The following is a 15,642-nucleotide window of genomic DNA, read 5'->3' as shown; positions in this document are numbered from 1 at the left end:
CAAATGCATAAAAATGTGTCATGTGTCAGTTAATAGCGCTGTCAGTTTCTTGTTCACTAGAATACCATGCACCCAGCTTTTTGCTTCATTGAAATTGAGGGTCGGAGACTTCCACGCTTTTGAAATAGTCTGCTTCGCGGCAGAAAATATGTGTGTCGTTAGGGTACGTTCTTGTTTCGTAACGCCTTCTATCGGTTTGTGTAAGAGCGCCTCCCAAGGATCTTTACGCAGATTTGTATGTAACACCGAATTGAGGTTCCAGGCTTTTATGGTGCATGCAATGGAGGCCTACAACCACTTAATGTGCCGCATTATGTACCTTTTTACCATGCATTATGACACTGCATATTAACATACAGGTATATGTGTGGTGTGATGCCATTCATTCTTAATGACTCCCCAGCACACACAGCAAGTAGAAATGCAGCTGCTTTGTAGCCCATCACAGTGGGTTGGGGTGTGCTGGGTTGCTAAAAATAATGCAGGTCCATTTTGGGCAAACAAAGGTGCAATGACAACTTATTCAAAATGAACGAGCTGCCTTAACGCAACTCTTGTCTTGTATTTATGTTTATATACAGTTTATATGTTTTTTAATAACTGTCTCTGCTCTTTCTTTACTAAAGAGAACATAGCTTTACTAGCAGAAACTGCCCTGCGGTTCTTGGAGTTGGTGCAGCTGAAGAATTTGAACATGGAGAATGATCCCAGCAGTGAGGAGCTGGATGAGACATCACACCCCAATGAGAGCTATGACACAGGTAGGTGTGCGGCCTTGTCTGTCTCATACACAACAGAATGGAATAAACTAGGGATGATCTTTGGTTTTTATTTTTATTATGATTTTTGCTATGACAATAAAAAGGAGAAAGGCAGTGGAAAAAGGTGTACCAACCATGTGCAGTTTATTAAATAGTCCCTAACACCTTGCTGATACAGGGCAAAATGTCTCTTTAAAGCCCACCGTTTGACCTGCTAATACTCGTGTACTAAGTCGCTGTTTACTTAAAATGCTCTGTGGGGGATAGTGTTACCTGCTTGTACCATGTGACAGTATTCAGGCCTAGCAGAAAGTCCAGCTTGTTAAAAAAATTGAAAAAATCCTGCCTCCAAATGGGGCTGTGTGGACCTAGACCAAAATTTAGGCTCATGAAAGGAATTCACAAGCTCCCCCAAGACTAGAAGCACAGGTGCTGGTATTTTACAGCAGTTGCAATTGAGGACGGGAGCACTGTGAAGTTGAATATACACTATATCATGGATACCCAAAATGTGGCCCTCCAGCTGTTGCAACACTACAAGTCCTATCATGCCTCTGCCTCTGGGTGTCATGCTTGTGGCTTTCAGAGTCTTGCTATGTCTCATGGGACTTGTAGTTCTGCAACATCTGGAGGGCCACAGTTTACATATCCCTGCACTATATTATCAAAATTATTGGAACGCCTGCCTTTACACACACATGAACTTTAATGTCATCCTAGTCTTATGCCTCGTACACACGCAACGATTATCGGCCGACCGATCGGCCGTCTTTTGTCCAGTGTTGTTGTGTTGGTTGAAATGTGCTCTAGACTGCACACGAATTTTCTCGGCCAACAAAAACCAACTTCAGAAGTGATGTCATGTGCTGGTTTACTTTCCGTGTGTTTTTTCTTCTCTGAGCATGCCCAGTCTTGCTCATCAGATTTTTGTCTGCTGAAATTTGTACTGACTGACGGAAAATCGGCCGTTGTGTTGACGGCCAACAAAAATTTTATAGCATGCACACCAGATTTTTTTGGCCGAAAAGTCGGAGTTGGTTGTCGAAAGCATCATACTAACAAGCCGAAAATCGGCGATCGGACGTTGGCCGAAAATTCCCGGCCAATAATCGATGCGTGTGTACGAGGCATTAGTCTGTAGGGTTCAATATTGAGTTGGCTCACCCTTTGCAGCTGTAACAGCTTCAACTCTTCTGGGAAGGCTGTCTGCAAGGTTTAGGAGTGTGTCTATGGGAATGTTTGACCATTCTTCCAAAAGTGCATTTGTGAGATCAGGCACTGATGTTGAATGAGAAGGCCTGGCTCACAGTCTCCAATCTAATTCATCCCAAAGATGTTTTACCGGGTTGAGGTCAGGACTCCACCCCAAACTCGCTTATCCGTGTCTATATAGACCTTGCTTTGTACACTGGTCCAAATCATTCGGTGGAGGGGGGGATTATGGTGTGCGGGGTTGTTTTTTAGGGGTTGGGCTTGGTCCCTTAGTTCTAGTGATGGGAACTCTTAAGGCGTCAGCATACCAAGACATTTTGGACAATTTCATGCTCCCAACTTTGTGGGATCAGTTTGGGGATGGCCCCTTCCTGTTCCAACATCACTGTACACCAGTGCACAAAGCAAGGTCCATAAAGACATGGATGTGCCCATTTGGGGTGGAGGAACTTGACTGGCTTAAAGCTCAACCTGTTAGAACACCTTTGGGATGAATAAGAGCAGAAACTACAAGCCAGGCCTTCTCTTCCAACATCAGTACCTGACCTCACAAATGCGCTTCTGGATGAATGGCCAAACATTCCCATAGACACACTCCTAAACCTTGTGGACGGCCTTCCCAGAAGAGTTGAAGCTGTTATAGCTGCAAAGGGTGGGCCAACTCAATATTGAACCCTACGGACTGAGACTGGGACGACATTAAAGTTCATGTACGGATAAAGGCAGGCGTCCCAATACTTTTTACAATATAGTGTAAGTGGGTCAGGGGTTGGGTCTTAAAGAGACAGTATAAGCTTTGCTTAAATCAGCCCTTCTCAACCTGAGGTTGCAAGGGGTTCCTTGAGCAGTGGACAATTGATCTCCTAACCCACACTGACCACTAGTGCAAGAGGACGTGCCTACACTAATGTTAGAGGACACCAATGTTTTGACTGTGTTACTTTTTTGTTATTATAATTTATTTATTTTTAAGATTATTACTGAAAATTCTGTTGTGTAGAGCAGATGGGTGTATAAACATGATCTGCCCTGGGTGTCAAATATGCTATGGACCTGAAAATTATTCTTCCAGGGTAAAAAGGTTTGGAAAGATCAGCATACATGAGCCAACAGGATCTTTCCTTCCTGTGCAGTTGTCTGTCCCATTATGCGGTAGAGGATGAAGACAAAAGAGGTGCCTTTCAGTGACCTTAAAGCACAGCTCCAATAAAAAGTTGTTGTTTTTTTCTCTATTGCAAAAAGTACAGATACATGAGAGCCTCTGGTGGGTGTCCCTATTCCTGGAGGGAATTTTACAAATTCTTTCTCTCCCATTGGGGAGATTTCCCTTCACTTCCTGGCCCATAGCCCAAACAAGCAGTGAAAATAAATCCCCCCAATGTAAGGAAATCACTGATTGACACCAAGGTCACCAGGACTAGTGTTCCCATTGGTGACAACTTAAAAAGGGTTTGTAAAGTCAGAAGGTTTTTTATCTTAATGCATTCTATGCATTAAGATAAAAGCCTTATGTGTGCGGCAGCCTCCTCAGCACCCACTAATACTTACCTGAGCCCCCTCTCTATCCAGCGATGTCCACGAGTGCCTCAGCCATCCGGAACTCTCTCTCCTGATTGGCTAAGACACAGCAGCGGCGCCATTGGCTCAGTCAAGCTCAGCTATTCAGGAGAGCGGCAGCTCTGTGTCTGAATGGATACATGGAACTGCAGCTCAGCTCAGGTGCCCCCAAAGCTGCTTACTTTGGGGGCACTCAACAGGAGGGAGGGGCCAGGGGCTGCAGCCAGGGACCAGAGAAGAGGAGGATCCGGGCTGCCCTGTGCAAAACTACTGCACAGAGGAGATAAGTATTACATGTATAACGAGACTTTACAATCACTTTAAAATGTGGGATTTTCCTTTACTTTCACTGATAATGTTGACAGACCTTTGTAAATCATATTGATCCCAATTTTTATTAACTTTATTTTGGACCAAACACCATGGTATTTATTGTTGTCCCTGTTGTTCTACCAGTGGTCCCATTAGCAGTTTCTATTTGAATCACATACAGCTTTTTTTTTAGACATTGATATTGCACCCAAAGCATCACTGAACAATGTAGACCAAGGAGTTAAAATTATTTGACAAGTAAGAATCATGCTGTGGGAACCGTTTACATTTCTTTAAAAAGATTTAGGCCCCTTTCACACTAGGTGCGACTTGTCCTCGGACTTGGGACTGTAAAGTCACATGACAAGTTGTACTCCATGATTTCCAATTAGTACCGTTCATATCTGTGCGACTTCAAGTCGCAACCGCTTCAAAGTAGTCCCTGCACTACTTTGGGCCGATTTTAATGCATTTTGAGGTCATTAGACATAGGCATTGCTTCAAGTCGCGTCAAAGTCGTGGTAAAATCGTTTTGACTTTTAGGTCATATTAGTGTAAAAGGGGCCTTAATGGTTGAAGAGTTCCACCATATGCGCTTCAGGGGAGCAGCCCTAGAAGCAATCTGAATTTTATTAGGAAAAGTTCTTGTACAGTATATATAAATATTCTAGGAAATACTTTAAATCATTTGCTTTTCAAATCAACGTTTGTGAAGTTGCCCAAAGGCTAACTGTCTGGTATGTAAAGTCGGCAGTTCCATTAGCTGTTGTCTAATCTGTAGCATGTAGTTGTAAATGCTGACTCACTATGATTAAGCCCTCGTTCACATTGGATCGACTTGTCATGCAATTTAACAGGTCAAATCACATGACAAGTCGCACCCTATTGCTGGCAATCGCACTGTTCAAAACGGTGCGACACCAACTTTGTGGTGCCGCATCAATTTGGAAAAGTAGTTTCTGTACCACTTTTGCTGATTTCGGTTGCGATTTGCATAGACATCTGTGCATGAAGCCACACAGTTTTCTTCGAAGTCACACCCGAAGCTGCACTGATTTCAAAGCTGCAGTCAATGTGAACAAGGGCTTAACTCACATTTATGTTCATGTCTAAGGCCTCATGCACATTGGACGTTTTTACAGCTGCGGTTTTTGTCTTCAGACGTTTTTTTCTGCAGCATGTTATCTTATGTGTCCATGCACACTTAGGCTGGTATTGGCATTTTTTGGTAGGGGCGTATTCTGGCAGGAAAAAAACCCAGAGCTAGTGGGGTTTGAGAGGAGTTTTTCACCTGTAAAAACGCTCTAACCAATAAAAGCTTAAAAACGCTGAAAAATGCGGCTATTCTGCGTTTATCAGCATTTTTGAGCCATAAGCTTTTGTGGGAGTATAGTTTTGCTAAAAAAACGCTACAGCTGAAAAGTGCTAAAAAACACTTGCAAAAATGCTGACAAACAAACTCCTTCTACAGCTTTCTACTGGCGTTTTAAAAACATCCAGTGTGCATAAGGCCTAAAGCTCGCCAAATACTGATCACTGATCATCCGGTCTAGCGGGGACCAGCCAAATTTCGATCAGTGTGTGGTCTCCCTCACTCGATAGAAGTCAATTATTTAAACAACTTCTCTTCTGTCGAAGAGACATGTAAAATTTTCCATCACGCTGCGGCTGCAGCCAATTTAAGAGACCTTGCGCTCCTCCACCTTCTGTTTGAGGATGCCTTACAGATGCTCTGGAGACATGCTTGGCCAGCCCATCACCTTTACCCTCAGCTTCTTTACCAAGGCAGTGGTCGTCTTGGAGGTGTGTTTGGGGTCGTTATCATGTTGGAATACTGCCCTGCGTTCAGTCTCTGAAGGGAGGGGATCATGCTCTGCTTCAGTATGTTACAGTACATGTTGGCATTCCTGGTTCCCTCAATGAACTGTAGCTCCCCAGTATTGGCAGCGCTCATGCAGCCCCAGACCATGATACTCCCACCACAATGCTTCACTGTAGGCAAGACACACTTGTCTTTGTATTCCTCCCCTGGTTGCTGCCACATACACTTGACACCATCTGAACCAATTAAGTTTATCTTGGTCTCATCAGACCACAGGACATGGTTCCAGTAATCCATGTCCTTAGTCTGCTTGTCTTCAGCAAACTGTTTGCGGGCTTTCTTGTGCATCACCATTTAGAAAGGGCTTCCTTCTGGGACGACAGCCATGCAGTCCAATCTGATGCAGTGTGCGGCATTTAGTCTGAGCACTGACAGGATGATCTCCCACCCCTTCAACCTCTGCAGCAATGCTGGCAGCACTCATATGTCTATTTCCCAAAGACAACCTCTGGCTATGAATTTGAGCACGTGCCTCAACTTCTTTCGTCAACCATGGCGAGGCCTGTTCTGAGTGGAACCTGTCCTGTTAAACCTCTGTATGGTCTTAGCCACCTTGCTGCAGCTCAGTTTCTGGGTCTTGGCAATCTTCTTATAGCCTAGGCCATCTTTATGTAGAGCAACAATTCTTTTTTCAGATCCTCAGATAGTTCTGAGAGCCATGAGGTGCCATGTTGAACTTACAGTGACCAGTATGAGAGAGTGAGAGCGATAACACTAAATTTAACACACCTGCTCCCCATTCACACCTGAGACCTTGTAACACTAACGAGTAACATGACCCTGGGGAGGGAAAATGGCTAATTGGGCCCAATTTGTACATTTTGACTTAGGGGTGTACTCACTTTTGTTGCCAGCGATTTAAACATTAATGGCTGTGTGTTGAGTTATTTTGAGAGGACAGCAAATTTACACCGTTATATAAGCTGTGCACTCACTACTTTACATTGTAGCAAAGTGTCATTTCTTCAGTGTTGTCGCATGAAAAAATATAATAAAATATTTACAAAAGTGTCAGGGGTGTACTCACTTTTGTGAGATACTGTATGTATGATGAGGATATAGATCTTCCACTAAACCCTAGAATACAAGTAAGTGGATTTAACCCAAGTTGCACTTGGTATATACGATTAATGGTTCCAATACCCTTCCTATGTGTCAAAACCTTCCTGGTCTAGAGTCTATAGCCAGCCTAAGTGCTGGTTCACACATATGCGATGTGAGACATCGCAATCACATGCGATGTCTGTGCGATGCAAATTCAGCCATAAAGATTGCATTGCTGAATTTGCATCGCATTTGGACCAAAGTCGAGCAGGACCCTTTTTTTGGTCTGCACCAGAATTGGATCGCATGGGTGTTCACGCCTATGCAATCTGATTCCTGTCTGAACTGACAGTTAGCACTGCGATATGCAAACTAATCTGGGGGTGTCGTTACCTTTGTATTGACACTCCCAGCAGTTTGCATATGGCAGTGTGAACTGCCTGCGAGTTGGGTGCATTGCAGGAATCCACAGGGGATTCACAGGGTTCCCGCATCGCACCAATGTGAACCAACTCTTAGACTGTCATTATCAAGCATATGGGGAATACTACAAAGATGTTTGCTTGGAAGTTTCTGTTTTTAGTTTTTTTTTTATCACTTACTGCAATATATATGTTAACATCTATTTTTAAACTGTAACAAGATACTTGACTGCACAGATGTTGGCATTAACATTTACCATCCTTTTTTGTACCCTCAGAATTGCAGGCTTTACATGAGATGGTCCAGCAAAAAGTGGTGACGTTGCTCAGTGACCCAGAGAACATAGTAAAGCAGACGTTAATGGAAAATGGAATCACCAGGCTTTGTGTGTTTTTTGGCCGACAAAAAGCCAATGATGTTCTTCTCTCCCATATGATCACTTTTCTCAATGATAAAAATGACTGGCACCTTAGAGGAGCATTTTTTGACAGCATTGTAGGTATGTAGCTGATAGAAAAATCGAGCAAGCAGACATATTTAAAAAATCTGACGTAAACACTTGTTTGTTTTTAATGCACATAAGTCACTCTTTTCAAGTAAAGTTGTCCTCATTTTGGATTTCTGTTGGTTGTTATTTTTTGTAGGTTGACTTCACATTTTTGTAGGCTCGGTTCACATGCGAATTGGGTGCGTTTTGTTCGCAGGACATAATAGCCAAACCAAAAAACAAAGTCGGCTGACTTTCTATGGAGTCGGTTCACATATTTGCAGGCTGACTGCAGTGCATTTTTCAAGAGTCTTGTACGATTTTAGGTGCGATTATGGTGCAATTTCAAGTGTCATACACTTAATAAATTCACACCTGGACTGGTTAACCAAACCGCACCAGACTTCTTTGAAAAGTCGCACTGAAACTATGCCTGGACGTATGTGAACTGAGCCTAAAATGTTTAGCTTTTATTTATGTGTCCAATTGTCTGTTGTGGACATTGCTGCACACACCCACAAAAAAGTAAAGTACACAGGGCATGTGTAGTACACCCTGTCCTTCTGCCCTGCGGCTGCTCCCTCTCCCTGCATTTTCTGGCAATTGGTGGATTTTGAAATGACAAGTAGAAGTTGCTGTGTAATAGAGCTGCACGATTCTGGATAAAATGAGAATCACAATTTTTTTGCTTAGAATAAAGATCACGATTCTCGGCGTAACATCATCTTTCACATTATACAAAAAATTTGGGCTAATTTTACTGTTTCGTTTTTTTAAAATTAATTAAAGTGTTTTTTCCCACAAAACTGCGTTTGAAAGCCTGCTGCGCAAATACAGCATGACATAAAATATGTCAACGATCGCCATTTTATTCTTTAGGGTCTCTACTAAAAAAACACACATATATATAATGTCTGGGGGTTCTAAGTAATTTTCTAGCAAAAAATACTGATTTTACTTGTTAGCAACAAGTGTCAGAAAAAGGTTTAGTCTTTAAAGCAGAGTTCCTGCCTCAGAAACGTTTTTGAAATAAAAATACCCCCGGGACAGTCAGGGCTAGTACATTTCATAATGGATAGCCTCTGAGCTGTCCCAGGTCGCACTTACCTTTTAGAAGAAATACCTTGAAAATTTCTTGTCCAGCGCTGCCATCTCAGGTGTGGGCAGCTGAAGCCAGGGCGTCCTCTTCGGTCCCACAATGCACTGCACCGGCCCCGCTCGTCAGTTCCGGTGCAGGCACGTCATCCCTGCACAGCTTCTGGGCATGCCCAGAAGCTGTTTAGCAGGGAATGACGCGCCTGCACCGGGAGTGACGAGCGGGGGCCGGTGCGGGCACATTGACTCCTGGGAGCGATGACGTTCAGCTCCCAGGAGTCAACGCAAGCAGGAAGTGACGGCGCAGTCCACGGCCGCAGAGGGAGGAAGTAGAAGGAAGGTAAGTATATTTTCTTCAAAAACAAGGTAAGTAAAGCAAAAAAAAAAATTGGGAGTAGCCAATTGTTTTTTAGATGATTTAACGCAAGCGGATGGCCCAAAGTTGTTTTTGAGGCCAGAACTCTGCTCTAAGAGATTAAACTGCTCTCACTTACAGACGGAAGTTCATTCCTTTGATCTAAAACAGGTGTCAAACACAAGACCCGCGGGCCGAATGCGGCCCCCCAGGCCATTTCATGTGGCCCTCGCACCTCTCCTGCAGCTGCGGCACCCCCCATGTCTCTGCCCCCACCTTGTCTCTGTGGTGGGCAGAAGAGAGGACAGAACTCCAGATCCTGCACTCCTCTGTGCAGCTGCAGAAAGGCTTGTCTTTGCCCACCCCCCCCTTCTCAGCAGTCCACAGCAGAGAGGAGGGCAGAGCTCCTCTTGCATATCCTGCACCTTTCTGTTCAGCCACAACACCACCTTGTCTCTGCCTCCCCTGGTCTCAGCATTCAGCAGATTCTGGAAGCTGACTCCAGCCCTCCACTGGTTCTCCTCCAGACCCTGCACTTCTTCCCAGATCCACCCGCATCTTTTTCCTGGCAGCAGCACAAGGTAAGGGTGTGCATTGTGATGTAAGGAAGGGTGGGTGACTCTTGACTTCTGATGGTGAGGAGGCTCTTGACATCTCATGTAAAGGTCTAAGGGGGCATGGGGTGCTCTGGACATCTAAGCCTACAGATATAACCGGCCCTTTAAAGGGGAACCATAATGCTAATTCGGCCCGCAATGAAATTGAGTTTGACACCCCTGATCTAAAAGAACGAAATTATACATTGTAAAGCATTGTGTTTATAGTTCAATGTAGTGTGAATGTTCACAGTTTGAATGGCCAGTGGTGGCCACTAGGGGATGCAGAATTGTAATTTCCAGCCTATCCTGTAAATGGCAGGATTGAGGGGTCAGCAGCTTTTGTGGAGAGGCCCCTAGACGGCTGTATTTATAATGGGAGGATATGCACCATTTAAAACAGGAGTGGTAGTATGAACATATGGAATTGCGTAGGGGGAATTAGGGAAAATCTTGCTGAAAGTGATCATACACTATAATATTTTAAAGTTAATTTTGTTTTTATTGGCTTTATTAATTTTTTTAATGCTACATTTAAAAAGCGGAAAATTAAAAAAAAAAAGAAACAAACTTTATTTCTTTTTTTTAATACGTTTTAGGATTCTGGTAAAAAGCACTGCAATTTTAGTGGTATTTTAACCTCTTGCCGACCACATAATGCATACGTGTGGTGGCAAGGACAGTAGGACCGAATGTGGCCATGACGGGTGCTCGAGATTTACCAGATCTTTTTGGCGGTGAAAAGCTTTCGCTGTGCTTGCCATTTCTGGATCTGGAGGAAGATTGTGGTGGGTCTTGCTATTGCACAGCTTACCGTATATAGTGGTGGCCAGATATTTCACCGCTCATCATGCATAGTCAGTGACTGATGGAAGGGCATTGTCATACATTCTCTTCTATACATGCCTTCAGGTCTTTGCTTCAGAACTGTCAATATTTGGTGTTGTGTAATCGTCTAACTATAGCTCAGTGGAATGTTTTTGAGAAGGGCTTGTACAATGATCTGTAGTTGGATTGTACAAGCTTGTTAATTTTGTGTTTCTTTCATTTTTACAGGTGTTGCAGCGTATGTAGGATGGCAGAGTTCTTCCATCTTGAAGCCACTTCTCCAGCAAGGGCTGAGTGATGTGGAAGAGTTTGTGATATTTAAGGCTCTCAATGCTCTCACTTGCATGTGCCAACTGGGCCTTCTTCAGAAACCTCACATTTATGAATTTTCTTGCGACATTGGTAGGATTAAGAAAATATTTTTTTTTACTTGGAAATGTTTCAGCTGACATGACAAAAAAGATCCCGCGAGCAACCTCCCTACAAACAATATATAGATGCTGCAAACACTCTACTTCTCATATCAGTGTAGGCAATATAAATTAAATAAATAGTGTTGCGCAAATAATATAAAACAAATGATAACTATCAAGCAGTGAACCAAATATGGAAAAAACTTCACAAAAATAAATAGATTTATAACCTAAATGGATCAGTAATAAATGAAGCAGTAAACTAAACTCCACAAAATAAATAATCAACATAGATGAATAAGTGATATATAGACATGCAATAAAAAACAAATAAATATGAAATATAAAAGTGCAAAATGATATATTGTGCAAAATGCAAAAAGTCCAATATAATAAAGTTCCCGTGAGTAATGGTGATAAAACACAATCCGAGTGATCAGGCCACCTGGAAGTGGCTAGTGCTTCCCAGTAGTGAGTGACCAGAGTGTCACAGTTAGACGACAACCGTGCACCCCCCTTTGAGTGGGTGCTCACCTTAAACTATATACGGTAAAGCGTATATGTAGGGGATCTCAATAAATGCCCATCTTGATCTGTATGGCTCCTCCTAATCGAAACCACTTTAGCTGGTATATGTTGTTCCTCAATTCAGCGCCATATGTGGATGTAAGAAAAACTCACAATAGTGCTGAAATCCTTATTAAATATTTATTTCTAAAAGAAAAACGATCTCACTCACATGTAAAGGTGTTTGCATGCACCTTCAAAAAGCCACATCAATGGCTAATCCAACCGGGAAAGTCTCGTGGTGGTATAGTGAGACGCCGTTCCCGTCTGCCTCCTTCCAAGAACCAGTAGCCGTCAGTCTCACCAAGCGGCGAAGCGTTCCGTCCGTCCTTGCCCCTCCCCTACGCGTGACGACACAGGGGACCTCGTGTCTTCATCAGACACGAGGTCCCCTGTGTCGTCACATGTAGGAGAGGGGCAAGGACGGACGGAACGCTTCGCCGCTTGGTGAGACTGTTGGCTGCTGGTATCTCGTGTCTTCATCAGGGGATATCCCCCTGATAAAGTCACGAGGTCCCCTGTGTCGTCACGCGTAGGTGAGGGGCAAGGACGGACGGAACGCTTCGCCGCTTGGTGAGACTGTCGGCTGCTGTTTCTTGGAAGGAGGCAGACGGGAACGGCGTCTCTCACTATACCACCACGAGACTTTCCCGGTTGGATTAACCATTGATGTGGCTTTTTGAAGGTGCATGCATGCACCTTTACATGTGAGTGAGATCGTTTTTCTTTTAGAAATAAATATTTAATAAGGATTTCAGCACTATTGTGAGTTTTTCTTACATCCACATATGGCGCTGAATTGAGGAACAACATATACCAGCCAAAGTGGTTTCGATTAGGAGGAGCCATACAGATCAAGATGGGCATTTATTGAGATCCCCTACATATACGCTTTACCGTATATAGTTTAAGGTGAACACCCACTCAAAGGGGGGTGCACGGTTGTCGTCTAACTGTGACACTCTGGTCACTCACTACTGGGAAGCACTAGCCACTACCAGGTGGTCTGATCACTCGGATTGTGTTTTATCACCATTACTCACGGGTAGTGTTGAGCGAACACGGACTGTATTATTCGTGTTCGTACCGAATAATTGGATTTTTTGTACCCGAACACGGACACGGACACTTTACTGTATGTTCGGGTAAAAATCCGTGTTCGGTCGTTTTATTTCCGGGTTTTGCATGCTTTGGCGCTCTTTTCATGGCGGGCTTTCAACAGCCAATCAACAATCGTTTAACTGGTGTGCCTTAAGCCATCCCAGCCATGCCTGCAAATGTGTCAGTAGCTGTGATTGGCCGTCTGAAGCATGTGACCAAGTCTTTATAAGTTCGAGGCAGCCGCAGCGGCGTCATTATGCTGCTTAGATTCAGGGACAGAGCACACATCAACGTGCTGGCTGCTGATTAGGGAAAGATAGGCAGGAAAAAACCATTTGTGTCCGGATAGAATTGAGGGACAGGTCGGAGTGTTTAGGCAGGGCGAGTTGTAGGCATTTTAGGGATAGAGTCTGCTGAATTATATAGGGTCAGTGTCTTCTACAAACTACAATCGATATTGCTGTGTGGGGGGTGGGGTCTGCACTCAATCCTGATCTACGATCTCTTCTCAATCCTGTTAGGGACAGAGTCTGCTGAATTTTAGGGAAACTGTGTTCTACAAACTACAATCGATATTGCTGTGTGGTGTGGGATTGGAGATAGGCAGGTGTCAGTGATCCACATCCATTTTTCTGTGTGTGAGCTGCAGTGAACACAATCTTTTTGGGCTGCAGTGAACACAATCTTTTTGGGCTGCAGTGAACACAATCTTTTTGGGCTGCAGTGAACACAATCTTTTTGGGCTGCAGTGAACACAATCTTTTTGGGCTGCAGTGAACACAATCTTTTTGGGGTGCAGTGAACAAAATCTTTTTGGGGTGCAGTGAACACAATCCTTTTTGGTGTGCAGTGAACACAATCTTTGTGGGGTGCAGTGAACAAAATCCTTTGTGGGGTGCAGTGAACACAATCTTTTTGGGGTGCAGTGAACAAAATCCTTTTTGGGGTGCAGTGAACAACATCCTTTTTGGGGTGCAGTGAACACAATCTTTTTGGGGTGCAGTGAACAAAATCCTTTGTGGGGTGCAGTGAACACAATCTTTTTGGGGTGCAGTGAACACAATCTTTTTGGGGTGGAGTGAACAACATCCTTTTTGGGGTGCAGTGAACAAAATCCTTTTTGGGGTGCAGTGAACAAAATCATTTTTGGGGTGCAGTGAACACAATCTTTTTGGGGTGCAGTGAACACAATCTTTGTGGGGTGCAGTGAACACAATCTTTTTGGGGTGGAGTGAACAACATCCTTTTTGGGGTGCAGTGAACAACATCCTTTTTGGGGTGCAGTGAACACAATCTTTTTGGGGTGCAGTGAACACAATCTTTGTGGGGTACAGTGAACAGAATCTTTGTGGGGTGCAGTGAACACAATCTTTGGGGGGTACAGTGAACACAATCTTTGTGAGGTGCAGTGAACACAATCTTTGTGGGGTGCAGTGAACACAATCATTGTGGGGTGCAGTGAACTCAATCTTTGTGGGGTACAGTGAACACAATCTCATACTGAAGGTTTGAGGGTGCTGCCTGTTCCATACTCCCCCTACTCCTCATCTAGCCTTTTAGGGGTACAAACAATAGTAATTGGGGCCTAGTGTGGTTGTGTACGTGTGATATACATACACTTTTTTGGGATCATATTTTCTATTCCGCTATTTAATCAAAAACCTTTGGGGATCAGTTAAATTGGGGGATAGTCTGTGTTGGTACGTGTGAGAGAGATCCACCTTTCCAAGTTGTTGGGGTTCATCTCATACTTCTGAAGGTTTGAGGGTGCTGCCTGTTCCATACTCCCCCTACTCCTAGCCTTTTAGGGGTACAAACAATAGTAATTGGGGCCTAGTGTGGTTGTGTACGTGTGATATACATACACTTTTTTGGGATCATATTTTCTATTCCGCTATTTAATCAAAAACCTTTGGGGATCAGTTAAATTGGGGGATAGTCTGTGTTGGTACGTGTGAGAGAGATCCACCTTTCCAAGTTGTTGGGGTTCATCTCATACTTCTGAAGGTTTGAGGGTGCTGCCTGTTCCATACTCCCCCTACTCCTAGCCTTTTAGGGGTACAAACAATAGTAATTGGGGCCTAGTGTGGTTGTGTACGTGTGATATACATACACTTTTTTGGGATCATATTTTCTATTCCGCTATTTAATCAAAAACCTTTGGGGATCAGTTAAATTGGGGGATAGTCTGTGTTGGTACGTGTGAGAGAGATCCACCTTTCCAAGTTGTTGGGGTTCATCTCATACTTCTGAAGGTTTGAGGGTGCTGCCTGTTCCATACTCCCCCTACTCCTAGCCTTTTAGGGGTACAAACAATAGTAATTGGGGCCTAGTGTGGTTGTGTACGTGTGATATACATACACTTTTTTGGGATCATATTTTCTATTCCGCTATTTAATCAAAAACCTTTGGGGATCAGTTAAATTGGGGGATAGTCTGTGTTGGTACGTGTGAGAGAGATCCACCTTTCCAAGTTGTTGGGGTTCATCTCATACTTCTGAAGGTTTGAGGGTGCTGCCTGTTCCATACTCCCCCTACTCCTAGCCTTTTAGGGGTACAAACAATAGTAATTGGGGCCTAGTGTGGTTGTGTACGTGTGATATACATACACTTTTTTGGGATCATATTTTCTATTCCGCTATTTAATCAAAAACCTTTGGGGATCAGTTAAATTGGGGGATAGTCTGTGTTGGTACGTGTGAGAGAGATCCACCTTTCCAAGTTGTTGGGGTTCATCTCATACTTCTGAAGGTTTGAGGGTGCTGCCTGTTCCATACCCCCCCTACTCCTCATCTAGCCTTTTAGGGGTACAAACAATAGTAATTGGGGCCTAGTGTGGTTGTGTACGTGCGAGATACATACACTTTTTTTGATCATATTTCCTATTCCGCTATTCAATAAAAACCTTTGAGGATCAATTGAATTGCGGGATAGTCTGTGTCGGTACGTGTGAGAGAGATCCACCTTTCCAAGTTGTTGGGGTTCATCTCATACTTCTGAAGGTTTGAG

At 43.7% G+C, this 15,642-nt stretch overlaps 1 protein-coding gene across 1 annotated transcript in view; it reads left to right on the top strand.

The window, feature by feature from the left end:
* The window catches only part of PIK3R4 (phosphoinositide-3-kinase regulatory subunit 4), a 107,777-nt gene that overhangs the window by 27,462 nt on the left and 64,673 nt on the right, over window positions 1–15,642 (top strand). The window contains exons 5-7 of the mRNA XM_082258059.1: window positions 627–761; window positions 7,469–7,690; window positions 10,781–10,954. Coding sequence (XP_082114185.1) covers window positions 627–761; window positions 7,469–7,690; window positions 10,781–10,954 — 531 coding nt within the window. The remainder of the gene's footprint in view (window positions 1–626; window positions 762–7,468; window positions 7,691–10,780; window positions 10,955–15,642) is intronic.

This window comes from Pelophylax lessonae (genome assembly GCF_965119305.1).
Source record: "Pelophylax lessonae genome assembly, chromosome: 5".
Classification (NCBI taxonomy): domain Eukaryota; kingdom Metazoa; phylum Chordata; class Amphibia; order Anura; family Ranidae; genus Pelophylax; species Pelophylax lessonae.
Note: the sequence above shows the minus strand (reverse complement) of the source record. Positions and strands in the feature narration are given on the sequence as shown.